The sequence below is a fragment of the Lissotriton helveticus genome, chromosome 7, assembly GCF_964261635.1.
Source record: "Lissotriton helveticus chromosome 7, aLisHel1.1, whole genome shotgun sequence".
Taxonomy (NCBI): Eukaryota; Metazoa; Chordata; class Amphibia; order Caudata; family Salamandridae; genus Lissotriton; species Lissotriton helveticus.
Genome location: NC_136068.1, coordinates 87468511 through 87492653, shown reverse-complemented (window position 1 = coordinate 87492653; position 24143 = coordinate 87468511). Strand labels below are relative to the sequence as shown.

The 24143-nt window shown below is 44.9% G+C and overlaps 1 protein-coding gene across 1 annotated transcript in view; it reads right to left on the bottom strand.

Moving 5' to 3' along the window:
* The window catches only part of LOC144766635 (cadherin-like protein 26), a 376180-nt gene that overhangs the window by 68243 nt on the left and 283794 nt on the right, over positions 1 to 24143 (bottom strand). The window contains exon 12 of the mRNA XM_078650421.1: positions 14311 to 14529. Within this exon, the coding sequence (XP_078506547.1) occupies positions 14311 to 14529 (219 nt within the window). The remainder of the gene's footprint in view (positions 1 to 14310; positions 14530 to 24143) is intronic.

The window sequence follows — 24143 nt, the reverse complement described above, 5'->3', positions numbered from 1 at the left end:
AAAAGAAACATGAATCAGCTTCCTGCCTTTTCTTGTACTTGAGTGAAGGGAGCATTTGGTTTCAATCGGACACGATGGTCATATATAAAGAGTACTGGTCAGTACAATGCTGATGTTTGCAGTGACATGAAAATGACCACGTCTTCTCTAAAAGCACTAGGGAGGCAAGAGCACGCAATGACCCAAGAATTTATGTATTTATTTCCAAGAGGTACTATTTTAACCATCCTAACGACCTCGTGGCTCTGATTTATAAAACGATTATTAAACAAGTTAAATTAAAATGGATTAGGGAATCAAGCTACTTGGTCCATGATGTATTCAGGGAGCAAGGAACAGGGAGAGGATTAAAGCAAAAATTAGGGTACAAATTCTGGGAGAAAGAGGATGCAGCTGTTCCAAAGGCAATGAAGAAAAAGAAAATAGAAAAAGACTTAAAAGACAACTTAGGCAAGTCAAATGAAGGGTTGTAGCTTTGGGAACCCGGCTCTTTAGTAGAGTCAAACCAACTACTGATAATGCCATAATTCTAGTTTTAAAGTGCTGGGAATTCACAATGGGTTTAAATGACAGTTCAACCCAGTTTCAATCTCTGATCAACCTCTCAAAAGGAGCATCCGTCAGTGAGCATCGCAAGGGTGTGAAGATGACAGCAGGAGCAAAACAGCCAACAGGACACCATGTATAGGGACTGGAAGAATTAAAAGAATAAACATATCTCAGCACGAAAGTCCCAAATAGCGTATTATGAAACAACAGCAACAAAAAAACTATCCAAACAAAAAAATCATGACCGCCAGGAGATTCTGCTTTCTGCCTCGAGCAGTTTCCAGGACAACCATGGGGCATATTAGCAAGGGCACTATTGCCGCTTTAGCGGGACTTTTTCCTGCTAAAGCGGCGAAATTTGTTATCGCCCTATTAGCAAGCTGTCGCTATCAGCAGTAAGCGACAGCTTTTAGGCGATAGCGACCGGTTTGGGGCCCATTTTGCATGTCAGCAATATTTATCGCTAATGACATGCAAAGTGGGCGTACCCAACCTGTTAGCGACTGAAAGCAGTCGCTAGCACAGCTATTACCTATTAGCAAGGCAAGCTGTGCGATTAAAAAAGTCATGCTAGGCGCGATTATCGCCAGAACCTAACGCCTGCTCAGACCATGACTTAACCAGTTTATCCAATGGGAGGTGGATATTCAGGTTAAGTCTCCATTAGCGTTAATGCCTTATTATCGCTGGATTTCCAGCAATATTCACACATTGAGATGTTATCGCCGGATATTTGATCACATTAGAGATAAACGTTGCTAATAGCATGTTATTTCTGCGATAATATCTGGTGATAGGCAGCAATAAAAAAATGCGCTAAGCGCATTTAGCGATAAATATCGCTATTTGTTGCTAATATGCCCCCAAGTCCTTTATGGTTCTTCTACATGGACAAATTCATACAAACATAGGTAGAGCACTTGCACGTTCTTACACAGCGCCTTAGAGAAGCTGCCTACAACATCTGGGGAAGAAAAGGTTGACTGGCATGTAGTGCTGGGTGTTAAGTGACCCTACACTCCCTCACGATCTCGCCAGAGAGTGCTGTCACCCACAGTATAGTATGTGCTCTAGCACAGTTGAAAGGTTGTGTCCCTGCAAACGCGGGTTGCCTCCGACAATAGAATGCATTCACTTGCACAATTAGCAAGGGGGACTTCTTCGCTAAGGTGGAGGAGCGTCGCCCCCCAGGAAAAATAAAATTGTAATAACAGCATGTTATCATTTTATTTTTCAGCAATCCTCTGTAGGGGCGGGGCGGGCTGGACTCAGGGCCGGACTGGTAACCACAACCGGCCCTGGCAAAGTGCTCGGCCGCCCCCCATCTGGGGGGGGGGAGTGGGGGGGTAGGTTTGAAGGTGCTGCCGAGCTCTTTGCCAGGGCCGGTTTTCGGCCGATTTTGGTACAAGGCCGATTTTGCTGCAAAAACGGCCCTGTAACAAAAACGGCCCCCAGGAGCCCAAAACCGGCCCCCACCCGTGTGGCGCACCGGGGGATTGCCCGGTGTCCGCTTTGGCCAGTCCAGCCCTGGCTGGACTGCCCACAGACCAGGGGGAGGAGTGGTGGGCACTCTCTAAGTGTGCATGACGGTTTGGCCATATAATAATTGCCTAGGTAGTTGTAAGCTGAGATGTGGACACCTTTTTCTGCTCCATCGTCTACTGTAAAGCCGGAGCTCCCACCTTCGTGTACGATTGCATTCCTGGCGTGTTACAGCTCGCATCACCTGAAGCAAAGACGGCAGCAAGAAATGCAGAAAGTCACACCTGCACATCTACTGCTCTCCCTGCGTCACACGTTGTGCAAACAGCCTACCAAGTTCCAACACCAACGATTGCTCATTGTACCTGTTGGGTGAACAAGTGGCGAGTTGTAGCAACCGGCTGCAGGGCACATAAGGACCATGGGGCAGGGAAGTGTCACCTGCAGCAAAGAAGTTTGAAGGTATGGGGAAAGTGTCCCCTCCCCAGGGCCCAGCCTTTCAGGGGGGCCCCGGATAGAGTCAGCTCTGTTCTGAAGATACCTTGAATAATCCTTAAACAGATAGTTTTAAATACAGTTTTTCTTAAATTCTTTTTTAATGTGGGTGGAGTTTGGTAGTCTATTACAGACATTTTCAACAAAAATATGTATGGTTTTTAACAACAGGCAACAGCTATAAATAAAAAGTTTCTTTCATATCAAAACAGGACATCACATATGAGAAATGGGATGGGTGGTCACAAAGATTATTTGCAATAATATTAGTGAGCTACTGCTGTATTATAATATTGAATACACACATCGCTTTCCCTAAATGTTGGATGAAAACACATTTAAAATTTGGACTGTCAGTGACATGGCCAAACAGGGCATGAAAGAGCTGACATTGGAACACAAAACAAAGGGGTTTTGAATAGGTGGTCACAAAATCCTTAAAATGTCCCTGACGATATGTTTCATTTTCATTTGTATAGCTGTAGTACGTGCATGCATTACAAAAGACTGGATCAATCCCAATCCACCCTCTTTTTTTAGTTGGCGTGAAAGATTATTAATAATGTATAATTTGGAACTTGCAATTTATAAAAGTAAAGGAAGCAGGAAGAGGGCTATGGGTGTGAAGATAGGGGCACCTATTACGGATTTGATTTAGGAAATGTTATAGTTGCTATGTATATTTCTGCTACTGCTTTATGTTTTGATGAATTGATTCTGTTTTTGTAATGCTCTTATAATATTTAATTTTATACTCTGTATTCCTTGCATAAAATGGGTTTAAAAAACAATAAAAAAATAAAAGAAATAAAAGAAAGATGTCACTGACCTGCATGGACGCCATCTAGGGGTTGACAGGGGTTCCTGCTGCAACCCATGACATGCCCCTTGTGACCCCTGGCACTGCATTTGCGACCCCTAACATCAGCAGTGGCAAAATCAGTGGCAGGAACCGAAGCAGCTCGACCTCACGGAGGTCCCTGGGGGCTTCACTCGCCTCTTTTTTTGTCATTTTTTATTATACTTATAGTGAATAATATTACATTATTCACTATTTGTTTAATAACAAATTGAGTAAAAACTGCTGGAAAATTACTTTCCCTGGCAGCTGAGGTACGTAAAAAAAATGCTTTTAAATGTGTGTATGTTCTGTTCGTGTTTGCAGTTTCGAGTGTGTTTATGTAAGCGAGACTGTCTATGCGTGAATGTGTGTGCATGTGTAGCCAGAGTGTGTGTGTATGTGCGAGTATGTGTGAATGTGTGTGTATGTATAAGCATATGTGTGAGTGAAAGTGAAGGTCAAGGGGCATGTGAAATCACTTCTGCTACCCAGTGGCGGTTCCGCCCCACTGCTTTAAAGCAGAGAAAGAAATGAAAAATAACATATACTAACATAATGTTACAATCATTTTATTATGTCTTGCTGCTGCAGCTTTCCGTGACAGGGTGGGGTGGGGCTGCTCACAGAGCAGGGCAGGAGAGGAGTGATAGCCCCCTCCTAAGTGCGCAATGACCATTCGTCCGGCCTCTCGGGCCGGCCCAAAAAATCATGCGCACTTCGCATGTTCTCCATGCAGCCTGCATTACAGCCTACATGGAGAGCAAGCCCAGGCCCCCAGTCTCTGACTGAGCACCGAACTACAGCATTTAGACCAATCACAATGCTGCGTCATGATTGGTCAGTGGAGCCCAGCTGCTTCCTGTTCCATTCCCGACGCGAATAGAGACAACGGAGAGATGGAGCGGTAAGGTAAGTTTTTTCTTTTTTTTTAATATCCTCCCACCCTCGCCCCCAGCCCCGTCAACCCCGATCTGTGCTGGCTGCTATTGTGGCTACCCCTGGCATTGTGTTCAATTGACGTCCATGCTTACCAGCAGTGTGTCAGACAGGTTACAATTCACCTCAGATGAAACTGGTAAACTTTGAATAGTTTTGATAGCAATTCCACCACCTTTGCATTAGATGCGAGAGGAAGCAGTAGGACAAGCCTTGACTCTCATGTACTCTCCTAGTGACCCTTTCTTGCGGAGCTGCGAGGGTGCTGGCAGTCTGTGAGTAGCCCCCATGGGCATCTTGTAAACAGGTAAGGCAGACGGAACTTGCTAGGGTATGCAGTACTGTGGTCACACAGGTAATTCTGCTCGAAATGTATCTTCTTTTGCAACAGGGAAGTGTGTAAAGACTTCGGGCCAGATGTAGGTAATTCCATTTTACCGACTCTAAAATACCGAATCATACCGATTCGGTATTTTAAATTCGGAAAATGGTATGTAGGTGAAAAATTACCGAATCGTTAAGATTCAGTAATTACCAAATTGGTAAATACCGATTCGGTAATTGCCATTCATTCCTATGAGCCTGGAGGCCCATAGGAATGAATGGCAATTAGCGAATCGGTATACACTGATTTGGTAAAAGGGGGAAACATTGAAGGGTGGCAGGGTGTCACTTTGACACCCTGTTGCACCCCTCAATTGTGTATGGGTGCACATGTTGCAGACATACATGCCCTAAGGCCATGTATGTCTGCAACATGGCACTGTTGGAAAAGCAAAAAAAATGCTTTTTCCAAGGTTTTCATTATTTAGCACCAACTTGTAGTCGGTAAAAGGGGAAAAGCACTCATTTGAGTGCTCCCTACATAGCAAAATCGGTAATTTACCGATTCGGTATTTTAAGAAATCTGCAATTTACAGATTCCTTAAAATACTGATTCGGTAAATTACCGAATTGGTAAAATGCCCACCTACATCTAATTTTCCAAATACCGGTCGGTAACGGCCGAAGATACCGAATTTCGGCCGTTACCGACTGGTATTTGGCTACCTACATCTGGTCCTAGATGTGGTGGGGAGGGGGTGATCAAATTCCTTGAGGGCGTATATTGTGTGACCCACATAGCTCCAGGCTCTCAGGATTTGTTCATTGGTAGGCCATCATATATTGTGTAACAGTCTAGGCAATACATTACATGGCCAAGGCAATTTTCAGCAATGGGTTCAGGGAACCACTGTAGCATTCGAAGGTGCAAGAAGGCACCACTAGCATTTGTCATGATTAGGGGTGTAAAGAGCATCTTGGAACACGAGAGGACTCCAATGTTGCCTATTTTCAATATGACAAGTGCTGGGCTGCCAAGTAGAGATATCTTCAAAACACTAGTGTAGCAAGGATGCAATGGGCTCTGGTGCTAGCAAGAAAATTAGCCCATTTGACTTCTGTTGTGGTAGTGAAATACAGTAATTGTCAGCGTTCAGGGGGCTGGTGCCACTGCACCTACTGCCCTAATGGGCGCTATGCCCATGCTTCAGAAAAGGGCAGCGGGAGCCACTGTAGCAACTAACGTGATCCCTGATTGAGGCCCCTTTGGACATCATATGATCTGAAGCATCCACCTGGATGTGTTCCAGCCAACCAGTGAATATATTTGCCAAATTTAGCATATGTGCTGTAGTTCATCATCCCAAACTCCCACATTCAGAAATGTCTACCTCAGCATACATCCTGGAACAAAAACTCATGATATTTCCTTTCTCATGGAACTCCAGGTCATGTGACACACCTAACATTAAAGGCAATCTGTTTCATGGTAATTTCTGTTTATTCATCCTTATATGTTTTTAAATGTATTGATTGATGAGCAGAAACATTTTGAATTGCCGTGCAAAGCACAAACATTTTTTGGCAGTGTGGTTACGTATATGAAATGAAGTAATGGTAATGAGACAAGCAAAAATAATGATAATCCACGGCACTCCCTGTCCTATGGTACTCTTTACCAGGGTTCTACCTGTCTCATGATGTTCTCTTTCTGATTGTACTCAATGTCTCATGGTTAACCCTGGGCGGACAACTATGCTATGCTCGCGTAGTTTGCGAAGTTTGCGCTCATTCTTTGCGGTTCTCAACGTCAAATTGGCGACCGCGAGCGTGCAAAATGACACCCCTGCGAGGCTTTTTCCTCGTTCGCGATCAGCAACATCAAGTTGGCGATCGCGAGCGTGGAAAATAAACCTCCCAGCGAGATTCTCAACGCGGGGAGGTTAGGTTTCTCATTGCGAGTGGTCGTGTGTGCTCGCGACCGCTTGTGAGGAGAAACTACCAGTCCGCGTGAAGAAAGCTGCTGCTCGAGAAAATATCTACTCGAGCGGCAGAAAACGGCAGCTCGTACTGTGCAAGATGCCGTTTTCAATGATTGCACAGTGCGGACAAGCATCCGGCATTCCCTCTCAAAATTCCTGGCTTTCTACTTCAATTCAGTTTTAGCTGTCTGGAGTGCCAACTGCAAGTTCAGGGTCTCTACTAGACTCAACCCACCCAAGGGATTTGCTCCTGAAGTTGGTGATAGCGGTACTCTAGAAATTAGAGGTGATGAACAGATTGGCAAAATTCTGGAAAGTGCATTAGGGGACACATTAGGCATCGGTCTGTAATATATCTGTTACTTGGACATGAGAGCCTGACTCCCTGGCGCCCTCCTCTTGTAAATGTGTTTGTATTTATATAGCGCCTTCTACCCAGAGGTCTTGTAGCGCTGTAGTCATACCACTGTGGAACCATTCCTGGCTTTCCTGTGAGCTGTCCACTCCTGGCCCCCCCCCAAGGTGAAGCCAGGCATCCAAGCGCTGCTGGGGCCGTTGTGGAGATTAAGCAAGCTATTGCCCAGAGTCACAGAGTGGGACCCATGATTAGACTAGGCACCGAGGCGAGAATTATCAGGTCCGGGGAGATTGAGTCCAAGAGCCGCCGAGGCGGGAATTGAACCCTGGTCCCGGGTCAGACCTCTGCATCAGGGTCTGCCTCAGGGTCTGCCGCTCTAACTATTGAGCCACGCTTCTCCACTTCTCCTCTTGGGTTCCTAACTTGGTTTCCTCCACGGAGTGTACCTCAGCCCCCTCCCTTTCACCTAGTATCTCAAACTGATCCCTGAATAAAATCGGCAAGGACCCCTCTGGCCATTCTCCTAAAATCCCACCACCCTCTGTCCCTGCATAGATCCTTCGAGTGGTCCAAAGACATGGTGCTGAAGTCTACTCCCAACCTTGTGTTCTTCATTTTCATTTTGTGGGTGTGAAGACTGAAAAAAATTGGACTTGCTGTGCTACTGGTATGAATTGGAAATGGCCTCTGCTGCATTCACAGCCTGGATTACTAAACATTATAGTCCCACTATTTTCCGCCAATCATCAGAACACCTATTAAAGGGTGATGGGCAAGCAGGAGCTAATGCGCCTAACCATGGGGTTTGAGGACTTTTATTTCTGATGTCACAGGGCCCAACCTACATTGAGCCATGAGAAACTTCACCAAGTACTACCTCTTTCAGCACTTGCCTTTCAGTGGTAGCACGGGTCAAGCAGTCCAAGGCTCTTCAAAGTAGAGGTAGTAGAGAGGCGTTCACCAGCAAAAGATTTAAAATACACACAGTGACAACAATAAGGTGATTCTCCAGCCAAATACTTGCACTTATGAAAAAGAAGCGTTGTCATGAGAGCCCTTTACTAAGATTTTGCACCGTGTTTGTGTCACAAAAATGATGCAAATCGCCGCAAAATCTATTTTTTCCAATTTACTTTCCAGCGCTAAAATTGTTTAGTGCTGATATAGATGGAAAAATAACGCGAAGGAGTGCATAACGCTGCTTTGCATTACTCTGCGCCCTGGGGGCGTACCAAGGGTGGAGTATGGTTGTTCCCATGCAACCACCCAAGGTTTCTCACTCTAAACCAATTTACTAAGTAAAATAGATTGGGTTTAGCAGGAGGAAACTGCGCCCTTTTCAAGTAGGTGCAAGGAAGAGAAATGCTGTCATTTCTCCTCCTTTTCCGACTTTGCATGTGTGCTTCACTGTACAGCACACATACAAAGGGAAAAAAGGTTTTAAGTGAGTATCAGTATAGTATTTTGTGCCAAAAGGGTACCCTTCTAGTACAAAACCTATGCTAGACTCACGGTGATACCCTTGCACCATGGCGCAAAGGTGTCTCTGTGGCTCATGCAGCTGATTCCAGCACTAGTGCTAGTGAGAGGGGAGGAGTAAGTGGGGTGCTCTCCTCCTCTGTCCGTTACACGTAACGCAGCGTTTGCGGCTGGTGCAGTGCGCTATGTGAAAAGTTAGTAAATCTACTCCATAGTCCCTTAAGGTCGGCATGCTAACGTCATCCTGATCTGTATCCACAAATTCCTACATCCCCTTCTAGTGCGGCTTGTTATTTCTTTACTGCCAACTCCCAGATGCGGCATATGCTATTACCCAACTGACAGAACTGCACTTTGGCCATAATTGTGTACTTTAACAGCGTGACATGCGAAGTTGATGCAAGTACTTAGCAGGTTTACTGGCCTCAAACAGTCTTAATTGACCGGATGGCAGCCTGCAAGTGTGGGAGGAGCGGGGTGCATCTCAATGGGCTCTGGTTTACTGATGCTGAGGGTCTGCAACCTCTCATGGTCTTTTCTCAATAAAGCATTGGGCCTCTTTCCGTCTTTGGATGGTCGCGTTGTAGTCAGATGTCCTCCTCCGCAGGTTCTCGTGATCAGTATGTGCTCGTCACAGCAGCATGAGCATGCCAGGTTAGGAAAAAGGTCCAGCTTTTAAGGCTGCCCCGTTCCTTGCACACAATTGTCGCTGGTGGTCTATGCACATGGGTGATTTCCCTTCATGGTGGTCCTCACTTAGCATATGGGGGTCACCGACTAGTGCTGCACAAGGGCGACATCCCTTAAATCAAGGTGGCCTCCACCTGGGATACGGGGATCACTGGCTGATGTTTCACAAAGGTGACAGCTCTTACTCGATGGTGACCCACATCTGGCATATGGGGATTTACAACTGGCGTTGCACAAAGGCCTTTGCCCGTACCTCATGGTGGCCCCATTCCGGCATCCAAAGATCACTAATTGGCGCTGAACAGAGACGAAGAAGCCTACTTTTTGGTTACAGGGGTCACCAACTGGTGCTGCATAGGGGCGACAGCCATTACTTCATGGTGGCCCTCATCTGGCATACAACAGTCACCCACTGGTACTTTAGCAATGGTCCTCACTGGACCAGGCATATCACACTTTGCTCACTGCCATCCACTCAGCAGGATCTCTCCTGGGCCTCACTTCCTCCAGAAGCTCTACTCTACTTGGCAGGCAGACAGAAGATGGTTCTCCAGACTAAGGCCAGGTGATCTCGACTGCTGAGTTATGGCCCCTCACTCAGCAGGGAGAATATCAGACCTTCGCCCCTAGTACTGGTTCCAGCAGGAAGTAGTCTTGGCGATCTTCTCATCTGATGGAACAATGCTGTTGAGCAAAGTGTAGAACTCATGCTCCCACCTTTATAGTCCAGAGCCAGACACAAATATGATTTGGGTCTGAGCTTTTGAATTTCAGGTTATGGGTGTCTGCTTCTTTGAAGTTCTCTCTACTCTACACTGCCCTTTGTCATAGTGACAGTCAGCAGGAGTGGCTCCTATTCTGATTGGCCCACAACACAGGACAAGGGAGTAACCTGGATTCATACCTGACTGTCACCCTCCACTGAAATACACCCCATAAAGGTTCAAAAGCCTGAGTCTTCCTCACTATCAAGATCCACTTGCCCCAGTACCAACCTTCTATTTGGCCGTGAACCAAGGTTCCATTCACAAGTAGCTCTTCCTGCAATAAAAGAAACCTTTAATGTTCACAGATGCTTTGCTCCCCGTCATCCAATGTGTTTTCCCACCACCCCATCCAGAGCCCCCTTGGCACCTGAACAGGTGAGAAAGTTAGCTAGTCAGGTCGGCCTGCTGCCTCCTGGCTAGTACCACCCTTAAGGTGGACTACTGTGAGGTGGACAAGATTTTTCAGAAGTCGCCATATTTGTGAGGGCATACTTTGGAATTTTTGGCCAGGATTATACCCACTTCCAACAGGAAGTGGTATATAGAAAGGATCAATAGCCCATTGGCTACTTCCCTACACTTCCCTAATGCCCCAATATTCGGCGGTATTTACGGGAGTCTCTGACACCACAGAAGCAGATCCCAACGACCTAAGAAGAGACAGGACATGAAGCGCCAAAAAAGCAGAAGAGGAGAGAAGAAGCAGCTGACCTGGTACCAACCTTGCTGGCCTGTCTACATCCCTCATCGAAAACTGCACCAAAGACGACTCGTCCTGCAGCTGTGACTCTAGAACCTTGGGAGGACTGCCATCCCTTGATGAAGACCAAGACCTCCCTTGAACAGCGGAACTGGTCCAAATCCAAAGGAAGAAGACACTGAGGCCTCTAGAACTCCTAAATCCGACACCCAAAGCCACCACTACTCCTGTTACCTCTGGCCCAAATTAAAGTGTGCCACTGGTGCCAACAAGATTCTCCAGCCCTCCAGAGCTTGAGTCCATTGTGGTTTCACCCCTTGTGGCCTGCTCAACGATGCCTGAAGCCTCTGCACACAGGACCTCTTGATTGTGACTGTTCCCTGTAAGTAAACCCAAAGCCTCCAAACAACTCTGCATCCAAAAGCAGCGGACCATGTAGATGAGGATCCCAGGTATCCCTATGTTCTCCAGCATCACAAGCTTTGAATTCCCCTGTTGGTTCACCCCAACTGGCTTCCTTGGCCGAGAGTGCAGCCTCTTTTTTCAGTGGACTCCCGACGCAAATTTGCACCCTGCACCCGGCTGCCCTCGTGCCGCTGGTGGTCAACTGCTGGTGATGCCTTGGACCTAGCCCGCCACACACTTTAACTTCTGAAGACTCTACCTGTTTCCGGGACTTGTTCTTTTTTCCACAGAATAACATTGCCAAACTCAAACATTTATCTGTGTCCATTTTTTAAACTGAAAATAATTTATATTTAAAAACATACTTACCAGAACAATTATTATCTGAAGTCGGGGTGTGCCGTCACACACTCCGTGAAGGTGCCCCTGCGGGGTGCCAGGAGCCCACCTCCACGTCCTGTGTGAGGAAGACGGAGGCAGGGAGCACCGTCGCGCTCCCTGTGAAAATATGCCCAAGGGGCTCAGGACCCCATCCCCGGGCCCCGAAGAAAGAGAAGTCGGACAGCGCCGTCGGGCTCCCCTTGAACTGAGGCCCAGGGACCTGGGACCCAATCCCAGGGCCCCGAAGAAGAAGAAGCAGTGGCCGCAGTGTGCCAGGAGCCCACCCTGGCCCCCGCAGAAGAGGCAAGTCGGGGAGCGCCAGCGCGCTCCCTCTGAAGCTGGTGAGGGGGCCCGGGACACCATCTACGGGCCCGAAGTGCGGAGGGAGGACGGGGGAGTTCCGTCGCACTCCCCCGCGGCTGCCAGAAGGACGGGGGAGTGCCGCCGCACTCCCCCGAAGCCAGAGGGCCCAGCGGGCCTCCGTGTCTGCCTCCCGGGGCGGGCAGACCAGAAATGAGGAGCCGGCTCCCGCGGCAGCACGAGAGGGTGCCCGACGTGCGTGGAGCCGGCGGGAGCAACCAGGGGTGGGCTCCAGAGGTGGCTCTTCAACACAGAGGCATGTGGGGGTCCTGGGACCCCCGAAACAGGAGGAAGAGCAGCCTGGGGTGGGCTCCCCGAGCAGCATAGAAGCACTCACCTGGGACTACGGGTGGCACTGGGCCCCCACATCGAGGGTGGAGGAGGCGGCGGGAGGCCACCAGCAGCGATTGTGGTTCTCCCCGAAGCAGCGGGGGAGTCGCTGCTACAATATACACGAAGAAGACGAGAAAGCGCCCCATAATGCCTTGCAGGCCCAGACCGGCCAGCAAGGGCAAACAACGTTTTCTCTGCTTGTGGTGGCCCCAGGAGAATGGGGTCACCACCACATGTGTGACGAGGTGCAGGGGGAGGAACAGGAGAACGCAGCCTCTCCCAGCACAAAGAAGAGGAGTCCCTCCCTTGGTCTCATGGGGACTGGAAAAGGCTTCAGGCTTCATCAGCATCCCCATGGCTGGAACTTTTGTTCTACAGCTAGGGGTGCCTCCGGGATTACCTCATGGAGTGAAGGGTTGAGTTGGGGATGTTTGGAGAAGGGCATCCCCTGGAGGCGAAGAGGTGTAATAGCACCAGAACTGCATTTATTAACGTTATTTATTTTAGAGGGACTGAGAGTCACATGTGTAATGTGAAGTGCCTGTGTAAGGTGATGTCATAAGCAACATGGGGTTATGTTTTCGACATTCTTGCTAGGGTGTCTGGCTGTATATACTTAATCCTGTGAGTTCATCTGTGACGCCTTTAGGGGCTTTAATTGCAATGCATTCTAATGACCAACAAAAGTGATGAGTGCTGTTATTCTAAAGTGATGCTTAAACATGTATTCTTGCTGCTGCGCTTAGGGGAAGAACAATCCAGACTGTTAGCCCCTAAGATGTAGAGGTGTATCCTGTATGGTCAGTGGGAGATGCTCAGTCAGGATTATGTGTCACCAGGGCAGGGGTGCCTATTTTAAATGCTTTCTGAGGTAATGGGGTGAGTCGCCACTGGGATGGTGCCAGTGTTCAGGGCCCTCGCTCCAGGTTATGTTGAACTAACTGCATTAGGGGTCAAGATGATGTGCATACCTGGGAGTGGTGGTACTAGACTCCACCCCCCTGCAGGAGGGGTGGAGATGTTATGCAATGTCACAAAGTAATTCCAACAGCTTATGTATATTTGTAAATTGGTGCATAGTATTGAGTAGTGTGTGTTTAATAAATTTACTCTTACTTTTATAAAGCAAAGTACAGACTGGACAATCAATTATTGAGTGTTATTTCTGCACACCTGTAATGGCGGTTACTAGCCCACACCACCTACCTTGAGTAAGCCTCAGACTGCTCTGCCTTGCTACCCTCTGAGAGTCAGGCGCTGCAATTGGGTGTTTGGTTCCCAGTGAAGGACAAATGTAGTCATGTTATTTGTGCAGGCCTCACAGATACTGCCTCATTTTCCCACAATCACATAAAGAGCCAGCTTCCTACATACCAGACACCGACACACCCATGCATATCAGCACACACATGCAACTATCACATGCTATTTGGTTCTACACATAAACCATACAGGCCAAGGATGAGTTGAGCATACAGCCACAGAAACTTTGCATGAGTGAGCCGGTAGGTCCAGCTCCAGTGACATAGGTAGAAAGAACTGTTCAGACTACTGACAACTACTGAACATCCGACGGTTATGCTGCCACAGATGTGCTTGTGTCACTTAGCTCCAGGTAAGCTCAGTAGTCCTCTAGCACTCCGAAGGTAGTGCTTGGTTTGCACCTCCTTCTCTAACAAGACCGCATTACCATTCGACAGGCCTAGGTCTAGACCAAAAATCAGTACCGGGGATCCAGATATCGATGCAGCTGGGGCACTCGGGGTAGGGGTGGATGCCGGTCACTATGTGGGGGACTTTTCCATCCCAACCTCTATCATCTCAAGATACCTCCTACTTATAATAGCCCTTGTCTCATAATACTTGTTCTCTCAGGCCTCTCCTTGCCTCACCTCTCTCTGCCTCACTGTACCCCTGTTATATGTTTTTCTCCTTTTGCTAAGAGAGTATTGGCCTCAATACCTATGGATTTTTATAACTTCCTTCCTACACTTGTTGACACCCAGCATGGCCATTTGTCTTTTAGGACCTTTCTTGGTAAACCCCTATTTTCCAAATATCAGTTGTTAGCACTTTGCTCCAACATTTCTTCATTGACAGTTTGTATAAAGTGTGGGAATTGCACATCACGCCTACTCACTAACCAGCTCATTAACTAATACCTCTGATACGAATAAGGCACACTTTCATCTCTCCAATATAAATCTTTATGTTGATATACAACTTACCACAGAGGAGAAGAAGTGCCAAAAGTAGTAAAGCAATGGCTCCACCCCCCAAGGAAGGAGGGGCTGCGGTGTTTAAGCAAATGCTTCCATTTACACAATCACAAACGTTCACAGTCAGGTTCTGGAGGGACTCCATCCCTTGCTTGTCAGATATCTGAAGACGCATGGTATGGTTTCCTCTGTTTGCTCCTTTGAGCTGGAGCACCTGGAGACTGTCCCCTAGAGCAAAGAACAACAAAGTTCAAACAAAGATAATGATAACATGCACAAAATGCACAAAAGAAAACTTATGTTGCATGATTGAGAGACTCTCACATAGTTGGGGCTTGTCAGCAAATTTAAAATATTATGTAATGTTTTCAGGGGCCCCCAGGGAGGTTGGGGTGTAAAGGTTAGGAGATTACTACAGGGATGGAGTGTGAAAAGAAAAGAGCAATAACCTTAGTAGGGAGTGCCCACAGGAATGCAGAGGTTGTTTGTGTGTTTCCTAAACCAGATCTGCAAGTTGTGCTGGAGATGTTTCTATGTGACTGATTGTGCGAAAGATAGATTTGAAAAAGTTTAAAAAACAGCACTGATGATGAGGCTATGCTGACTCAGTCTTTTTACAGATTCATACGCTGAGGTGATAATCTAGGCCCTTATTATATGAAGTGCCCAGGGATGCAATAGCTGTTTGGGTCCCCTTTTTGTACTTCCTGGGTATTTTGATATTAAAGAAGGGACCATAGATGCTTGTGCAATCCCTTATGTAATACGTATCATGCTGGTGCAATCTGTGTAATGGCACAATCGCAAAGAGCTGTTCCCTCATTTGTATTTGGAGAAGATCCCTTGAAAATGAGGGAGCACTTTGCTTTGGCACCCACACTGTATTAAAGACATAAAGACATGGGTGCAGAGGCAAGGAAGCTGTCGGGAGGCGCACTGACTGTTGAAGTGACACGTGGTCACTGTCAGGGCCGGATTGGCCATAGCGGACACCGGGCATTTCCCCTGTAGGCCGCTATGATGGGGGCCTGTTTTGGGCCCCTGGGGGGCCGGTTTTGTTATTGGCGGTCTGCAATGTCGGCCCCCGGTAACAAAATCGCCAAAAACGGCCCTTGCTAACTGCTCAGCTGCACTCCCTCTTACCCCAGGGGGGGGCGGCTGAGCAGTTTGCCAGGGCCGGTTTCTGTTCCCAGTCTGGCCCTGGTCACTGTCCCTCACCCTTCCACTGGAGCACACTTTCTTTGGGGAAATGGGGTCCCAATGACTGTCAGGCATCCTGCCGCAGGCGACTGCAGTCACATACTAGACCCTTTGACATTAATAGGGAGGCCATGACCATCCCCTGCTTAGAAAGGTGAACCAGTGGCTTGAAACTGCTAGTGTACCATTCACTGATGCTCTGGTCCCTGTGTTTTTGTACTGCACCCAGTGCGGCGTGCCTGCACTGACAACAACAAACTTGTTATCAGGGCCGGACTGGCCATAGCGGGCACCGTGCAATCCCCCGGTGCGCCGCACGGGTGGGGGCCGGTTTTGGGACCCTGGGGGCCGTTTTTGTCAGCTGCATAATCTGCCCTGTACCAAAATCAGCCGAACACCGGCCCCGGCAAAGAGCTCGGCGGCACCTCCAACACCCCCGAGTGGGGAGGGGGGCTGGCTGAGCACTTTGCCAGGGCTGGTTGTGGTTCCCAGTCCGGCCCTGCTTGTTATAATAAGACACACTGTCCAGATCTGTGACTGGCACATTCAGGTAATGATGTCTTGAAGCACAGACTGGGATAGTGAACACTAAGTGGTATATGACCACTTATGTCAAATCTAGAAAAGGAAAGATGCTATCAAGCAAAGTGGTGTGACATGTTCAGAAATGGTCACAAAAGGAATGCACAGTGTGTAATTGTTTGATGCTATTATATAGAGTAGTAAGTAATGTTAACGTTACAGGTGCAGTGGGAATTTCAGATCCCGTTCTTGAGACCACAGAGTAGACAGGGATTAATCATTTAACAATCATGGTGTTTGGTTTTTTATGCCTGTAGTGTCTGTCCTTCTATGGCTCTGCAAAGTGGGCTAAGTACACACTTTGTGTAAATAACTCTCAGGGTAGGGAGAGCAAGAAATCAAAAGGTTTCTCAGATAAATAGAATTTGGGAGGGGCTCAGATCTCAATTGTGAAAACTGCAGACACATTGACATATTGTCCAGGCCAGTGTTTAGTTGTAGTTAAAAAGAAAGCACTTAAATATTACAAAAAATGGAATGTCACAGTGTGTAGGCAAAGATATAGATATAGACATTGATTAGGTACAGGTGCAGACAAATGTCAATTACTCCAGGGGGTAGTTTGTGGTTCACGTCAAAAGTCTTTGTGCCCATAAGGCTCATTCGGGCAAAGGTTAGAGTTCTAGCTACAGGATTCCCCTATATGCAAATCAGACAAAGTATCTCAGTGTATGCAACCCCAGCCCCATATTAGCAGCTCAGTGGTATTGTGGATCAGTGTCACTGGTAGGTGAGATGTGCAACTTCACACCCTCGGAAACTGGGCCAGTGAGGGGGAAACTGTGGATGGCCATCTCACTTCTCTGTGCATCACCAGTGCCAAACCGCACATCAGACCTGATTCAAACAAAGGTTGGCAGTAGAGGAAACATGCGCAATACAGTAGAATATATATCTCAGTGTAAATATGTAAAGACAAAAAAGTGCTCAAGGTAAAAAAACAACCACTGCCAGCAGTTGTGAAACAGATAACAAAGTCCACCCTGAATACAAAGTACCAACTTCAAACCTGAGCAACAATTGCGAATATAAATGTTCATATTAATCAAAACTCTCCAGTAATATTAGGTTTCTTTTCTTCACTTTATTTTTCCATTTCCATAGTATCTTCTGAAATCACAGTTCTTATTTGGATATTCTCCAACCACATGGTAACCAAACGAATTCTTGCCACAGTTCTTATTTGGAAATTCTTCAGCCACAGGATAACCAAAAGAATTCTTGCCAACACGTGTTTCGTCAGGCAAGTGCGCCAATTGACTTCATCAGGGCAAAGAAATTATATAAATAAAGGCAAATAAGCAAATCAATCCATGAAACATATGTCCAGGCTAAACAGATTCCTTAAAAACTAGCACTGAACGTAAGACGTGTGGTATTCCCAAGCGCGTGTGTGTCACAATATTGTGATGAAGAAATATGTACCTAGACGCCGATGCAGGACACGCGCTGCTGGTCGCCGCTTCGATTTACTCAGGTCCCAACTCGGTGTACTTTGACCGTGGTTTTGGATATTGTACTAAGGTCATATCTCACTTGGTCCCTCATATATTGTGAAGCAGTGTTTGGATTCATAGGTACATATTTCTTCATCACAACATTGTGATACACACGCGCTTGGGAATACCACACGCCTTACGTTCAGTGCTGGTTTTTAAGGAATCTGTTTAGCCTGGACAGGTGGCTTTCTCCAGTGCCATACTAAAAAACGCATCTTTGTTTCTTGAAAGGGATGGAGCTGAAGCAAACATTTGTGCACAGTACCTCCATCATTTATTATTATGGCTCTGGAGGAACAAGGGTATGCATGGCAACTATTCATTGTACAGGTTAAGGGTCATCTGTACATCAGAGGGTCAGTGATCTCTTATTTTAGGAATGTCGAAGAAAAAATCTAAAATGTTCCACCTTACTAGAGAACATGTACACATTTGAATCATGGAAATAAACTCTTCTTTGAGAGGCATAAGACAGAAAGGTAAGAAAAGAATACATTTAAAATGTTCAATGTTATTATGTACTCTCCTCTTTGGCAAAAGAGTAAGGTCATAATATTGATTTTATTCTTAAAATAAAATTCTTGAAAATGATAGCGCCTAGTACAAAATATCATCATCATCATAAAATCTTTAATCGGTCAAACAAAAGCGACCATAAAAGTGCAGCATACATTACAATAACAATTATAAATAAGACAAAAAACACAATTGCATAAAAACAGCTACAAATGCAGAGTAAAAGCAGAACTAGAAGCTTGATATCAGCTATATACACAAGATCATCAGTCAGGCCTCGAGTGTCTAGAAGCCAAGGCTGCCCAAAGAAAGTTCAACACAGCAAGTAAAACATATTCGTTCGGGGGCAATTGTAGATACATTAGAGCAGGACATACTTGGTCAAAGTTTAGGAACCTCAGCAGTGGTAGCAGGAATTAAAATACTATAGTAATTTTAAAAAAGTAAGGTGTCCTGCGGAGACCTATTGTCACAGCTGCGGGGCAACCTGTTAGCAGGGTGCACCCAGCCAACATACAAGCCCAGTAAATGGGGAATTTCATTGAAATAAAACCTGGCCAAGAGAGATCTGTCATGCGTTAAGGAAACCTGCACCAAATACTGCTCCATTCTCTATACAAACTTTAAAAGAATATGGCTTCTCTCTAGATGTTTCAACATTTCTACTCCTTCTAAAAAATAGAAGTGTTTGGCCAGGGAAAGAAAGACATGGGTTGAAGAATATAAACAAACAGTGCGAGGCAATAAAAGGGAGCCCATATTTTAAAGAACATGAGCAATAACAACTGTTTTTACTCCGTCATCCTGCTCTTCTACATTTGCTATGGGCAAACTTAGACTCAGGCCAATTGATCTAAGTGTATCCCTAGCAATGTCCTTTCTATGGTCTGGCTTAAGCGCATGTCAGCTGTCAATAGACAAATATGTGTGCATCACTAGAGAAGGGTTTTGGCTACACCCACATTTTAGGATATAGGAGTACATGTTTTGATTGGACAGAAGTTGTGTGCTTCCACAAAGAAAGTGATAAAAAGTAAAGCATTGTTGTTGGTTTTTTGTCAAGAAAGATTTAGTGGATGAACAGCAAAGCCTGCTTCCTGCAAGATGGGATGCTTGTCTAAACTTGGGAATTTGGAGGAAGTTTCTCCCTGGCAAGATTTGTTTTCTGCTCAGGTTTCCACTAACCAAAAAATGACCCCTGATTTCAGATCCTAAAATAAGTACTGGATACATCTTGGTTTCTGCATTATACAGAATGAAGTTGCTAATTGTTTTTTTCATAATGAAAATGTACATCCATTATCCACCTGCTGTATGTTTGTTTTCTTTCAAGCTAACAGGATAGTGGGAAGCCCCAAATGGCTGATGATGTTAATGTAAGGCTTAGATTATGGAAGATCTTTACGCTTTCAAAGTTTCATTTTGAATATGAAATATGTTCCTCGTGCTGTTAAAAATGTATTATTTTCTGGGATCGCACAGTGAGGACTATTATTTTTGTTTTGGGTTTGTTACATTGAAACATTCATTGTGACAAGCGGATTCAGTTGTCTCACTTATTTGGTGAAGTTCACTTGCAACCTTGAGAGAAGGACCACATTGTTTGATGACATCAAGATGAGAAATGTGTAATAATACACAGTGGTAACACACTGGTTGAAGCAGCAACTTCTTTATTGTAGAAACAGCATGTGTCTACAGACAAGACGTCCCATCCACACGGTCTCAGCAATAACTGACCTCTCAGAATTCTAATATGGCTTGAACAAGATAAAGACTCTAGAATATAGAACTCCTTGGGGTGGGAAGAATAAGCTAACAAGTCACACTGGTCATTACACTGAGTAAAGGAACCAAATGACATGTAGGTCATTACAAAATGATCTTTTGGCATGATAGTTAGAACAGTCATAAAGATGAAGAAAAGCAAATCAGACAGATCATTAAAGGGGCGTGGCTTCGGCGTCAGCGGAGATGGCGGCTCTCTCGGAGGGTTCCGTAGCGACGTAGCGGCTCGGAGCATCTCCAGGTTTCCTGACTACCCGCAGAACCGGCCGGATCAACCCCTCATGCGGCGGAATGTGCGCTGCATAGATTGACACGTTTGCTGGTATGGAGGATGATAAAAAATGCAAGTTATGAACATTTTTTTTTTTTGTTTCTACAGCCCCGTGTTTTGTTGCGCCCGCCATTTTGAGCAGCTACGCTTTGTAGAGCGTGTTTCTCTCCTCTGTTTTATTTATTTTTTCAATGTTTCTCTGCCTGCAATGTACTTCTACATAACTTTCCTGGACTTTAACCTCGTTTTCTATACTTGGCTTCTCAGAAATTAGCGTGTGGGCGATTTTTCTGTACCTCAGTCAGCCCACATATATATTATGGCCGCCATTTTGTGAATTGGTGATGTTATTAATTTGAATTCCTCACAGGACATTTTCTTGTGTGAGGTATTTTTTTGATACGTTGTCTTTTATGTCAAATTGAGACCCATACACTTCTGTACCTTCTCCATTAACACTGCAGGTTGAGGTTTGGGGTCATTCTCCTTTTTTGTACCCAGCAGTGATTGCGATTTATGCTTCATTGCTGGTACCATTTTACTATTTTCTAAGTGCGACTTAGCTACTTAGTACCAATCATTTTTCACTGACAATGGCGCGCCAGAACCGTTCCTCACTTCAACCACTTCCGCAATCTTTGGTTGATACGAATCCCTTTAGTGTTTTGCAAGACACCACTGAAGATGGCATGAATGACTCTCCAGCACCCTCTTCTCGTTCTAATCCAAAGCTCAACGCTAAAGGGTCCTCTTCTTCAACTGCGAACACTGGCAAGAGGGCAAAAACAAATCCTCCATCGCCTACTAATACACCTTACTCCATTTCCATGGAACTCATACTGGACGAGATACGTTCATTGAAGCCTTTTATGGAGGAAATACGTTCACTTAAGCCATATATGGCAGACACCAATGCTCACCTTCAACATCTAGAGGATAATTGGTCTCACACTGAACAAAAGGTAGACCTTCTAGAAAAATCTATTTCCTCAATCAAAACTGTAACAGCAGTGGTTCCTAACATGCAGGCAGAGATACAGCACCTTAAAAGCCAGGTCGAAAATTTAGAAAATCGAAATCGGCGCAACAACCTTCGCATTTTTGGTCTTGCTGATGGACTTGAAGGATCTAGCCCTATATTCTTCTTCCAATCTTTCTTACCTCAACTTTTGGGACTGCCAGAATCTCCTCCACTTAACATTCAAAGAGCACATCGTTTGGGTCCTTCTTCTCGTATTTCTACTTCTTTATCTCCTGTTGCAAAACCTTTTTGTATTTTTTGGAGTACACGGACCTACTTAAAGTTCTCCACTCTGCTAAACGAAAGGGTAAGATTTCTTGGAATGGCTCTAAACTCTTTTTTGCACAAGACTATGCTAAACCTACAGCGGATCGTCGCAAACAGTTCCTGGACATGAAGCCTGCCCTTCGTTCTTTAAATGCTCGTTATCGTCTATTCCATCCGTGTCTCTTTAAGGTTACCTACAACAATAAAACGACGACTTACGAGGAACCAGACCAGCTTCAGAAATTCCTTGACTCCTGCTCCTCGGTCTCTATGGATATTCCTCATCAATGAGACTCTCTACGGTCCTATTAATGTGATCTTTTCATTTAGTCGCAATATGCCTTTCCTTCAGCAGTTCTCTACCCTTTTGTGTTCCCTTCTGTGCCTAGTCTATGTTTCTCTATTTATATTTGTATTTTATTACGGTACTGTGATTTAATTTTATATTATGCTCAATTTTTGTGTCTTCGTAATATTTTGATGATGTTTTTTCTTCCTCCATTGTAGATGCCGCTTTCTGGTTCCTCTCATGGTTTTCCTCCTGTTTTTACCTGGAGATCGTTTTGCCCTACGTGCGTCTCTGTGCTCCTCCCGGACTGGCCTTGTCGTCTCCTCTATATGGCTCCACCATCCCCTACTTTCCTGTTTTTTTCCCGTGGTATGTCTACTTTCTAGTTTTGTTCAACTTGTATATTACATTTTCTGTGTTTCTACTTCTTCTCCAATACTTTTTTTCTTCTTCCTCTTTCTTTTCTGTTCCGCTTTTCTTTTCTTTCTTCTTCACATTTGTTTACTCTTTCATATATTCTTATCATCTTCTATCCCACTTTGCATCTTTCTCTTCATTGTCCTTTGTATGTTCTTTCTTACTCTTTCTTGTTTGTATCGTACTACTTCTATTGGTTCTGGTTACATTTCCTATTGGTTATTTATGCTATTGTTGTTTATTTTTACAAATGTAGATGTCTATTAATGTAATTCTTGGTATGTTAAAGGTTTGGGTTCTCCTATTAAAAGGCAACGTATTCTTTCCCATTTAGCTCATTTAAAAGGGGATGTAGTGTTAATGCAGGAAATACATATTAAGGACTCAGAAATTTCTAAGTTACGCCGTAATTGGGTGGGCCATGTTTTTGCTTCACCTGATTCCGGAAAACGTAATGGGGTTGCAATTCTTTGTCATAAGCGTTTATGCGTTCAACTTTTCAATCAAGATGTAGATACAGAAGGTAGATGGGTGGTTGTGTCTTTGTTGGTTAACAAAATTCCTTAAACCATTTTTTATTTATATGCCCCCACTGTACAGGATAAATTGTTTTGGCCTCAAATTCTCTCTTCCTCAATGCAATACACTGATGATTATTTCATTCTTGGTGGGGACTGTAATATGATTATGGACCCATTTTTAGACAGAAAATCCAATTCTCATTTCTCTCCATCTCATACCCACACCCAATTCACATCCACCATATCTCAAAGATCTCTTGTTGACTCGTGGAGACTATTTCACCCCACTTTACAAGAATACACTTATTTTTCACATGCTCACTCTTCTCAAACAAGAATAGATCACCTTTTCATTTCCAAAGCTTTGACACAACACATCACTCATTCAGACATTGGTTCTATATTGATCTCAGACCATGCACCTGTATCTTTGGGTCATGACTTACTTCCTCCTGTTCAAGGTACACGAAAATGGAGGTTTAATAACGCCCTCCTTTTAGATAAGTCATTTACACCTGCTTTTCTTGATTTTGCCTCCCACTTTTTTTTACAGAAAATGAATCTCCACTCTCATCACAGAGACTGATTTGGGACACCTTTAAAGCTGCCTCTAGGGATTTTATTATTTCTTATGTTGCTAAAAAACGTCTCCTCACAAGTCAATCTTTATCCTCTCTGGTATCTTCTATAAAACAGTTAGAACATTCTTATTATTCCACCAAATCCTCCTCTGTCCTTACCCAACTTATTGATGCGAAACTCCCCTTTAATAAATTATCCACGGAGTCTGCCAATCTGTTGTTGCTTAAATCTAGTGCTAAATTTTATTCTACTCAAAATAAGGCTGGAAATATGCTTTCTAATTACCTCAAGGTCAAAAAAGAACGGACAAAAATTGAATCTATTGTTTCTTCTTCCAATACTACTCTACATAAGGATGAGGATATTCTGGCTGAATTTACAAAATGTTATCAAACTTTATATACTCCAGAAAATCCTCCTTTACCCTCTGCTATTCATCAATATATATCTTCTATTCCCCCCCTCCTGTGTCTAATGTGGATTTCGCACCATTAGACAAAGATATTCTTCCCAACGACATCTTAGAGGCCATTCGGGTTCTCAAAAGAGGTAAAGTCCCTGGCCCAGATGGGTTTTCCATAGAATTTTATTCTCACTTCTCTGCTTTTCTTGTTCCTAAACTTCACCAATTATTTTCATTCTTTATAGCTTCTCATAAATCTGATGGCTCCTTTCAAGAAGCTCTAATTTGTCTTCTTCCCAAAGATAATAAAGATCATACATTGTGTAGAAATTATAGGCCTATTTCTTTAATCAATTTGGATTATAAACTTCTTGCTAAGATCTTAGCGCTACGTTTGGATAAAATTCTCCCCCAGCTTATTGGCAGGGAACAATGTGGCTTCATCAAAGGGCGTCATTTATCAGATAATACTCGCCTTTTCTTTGA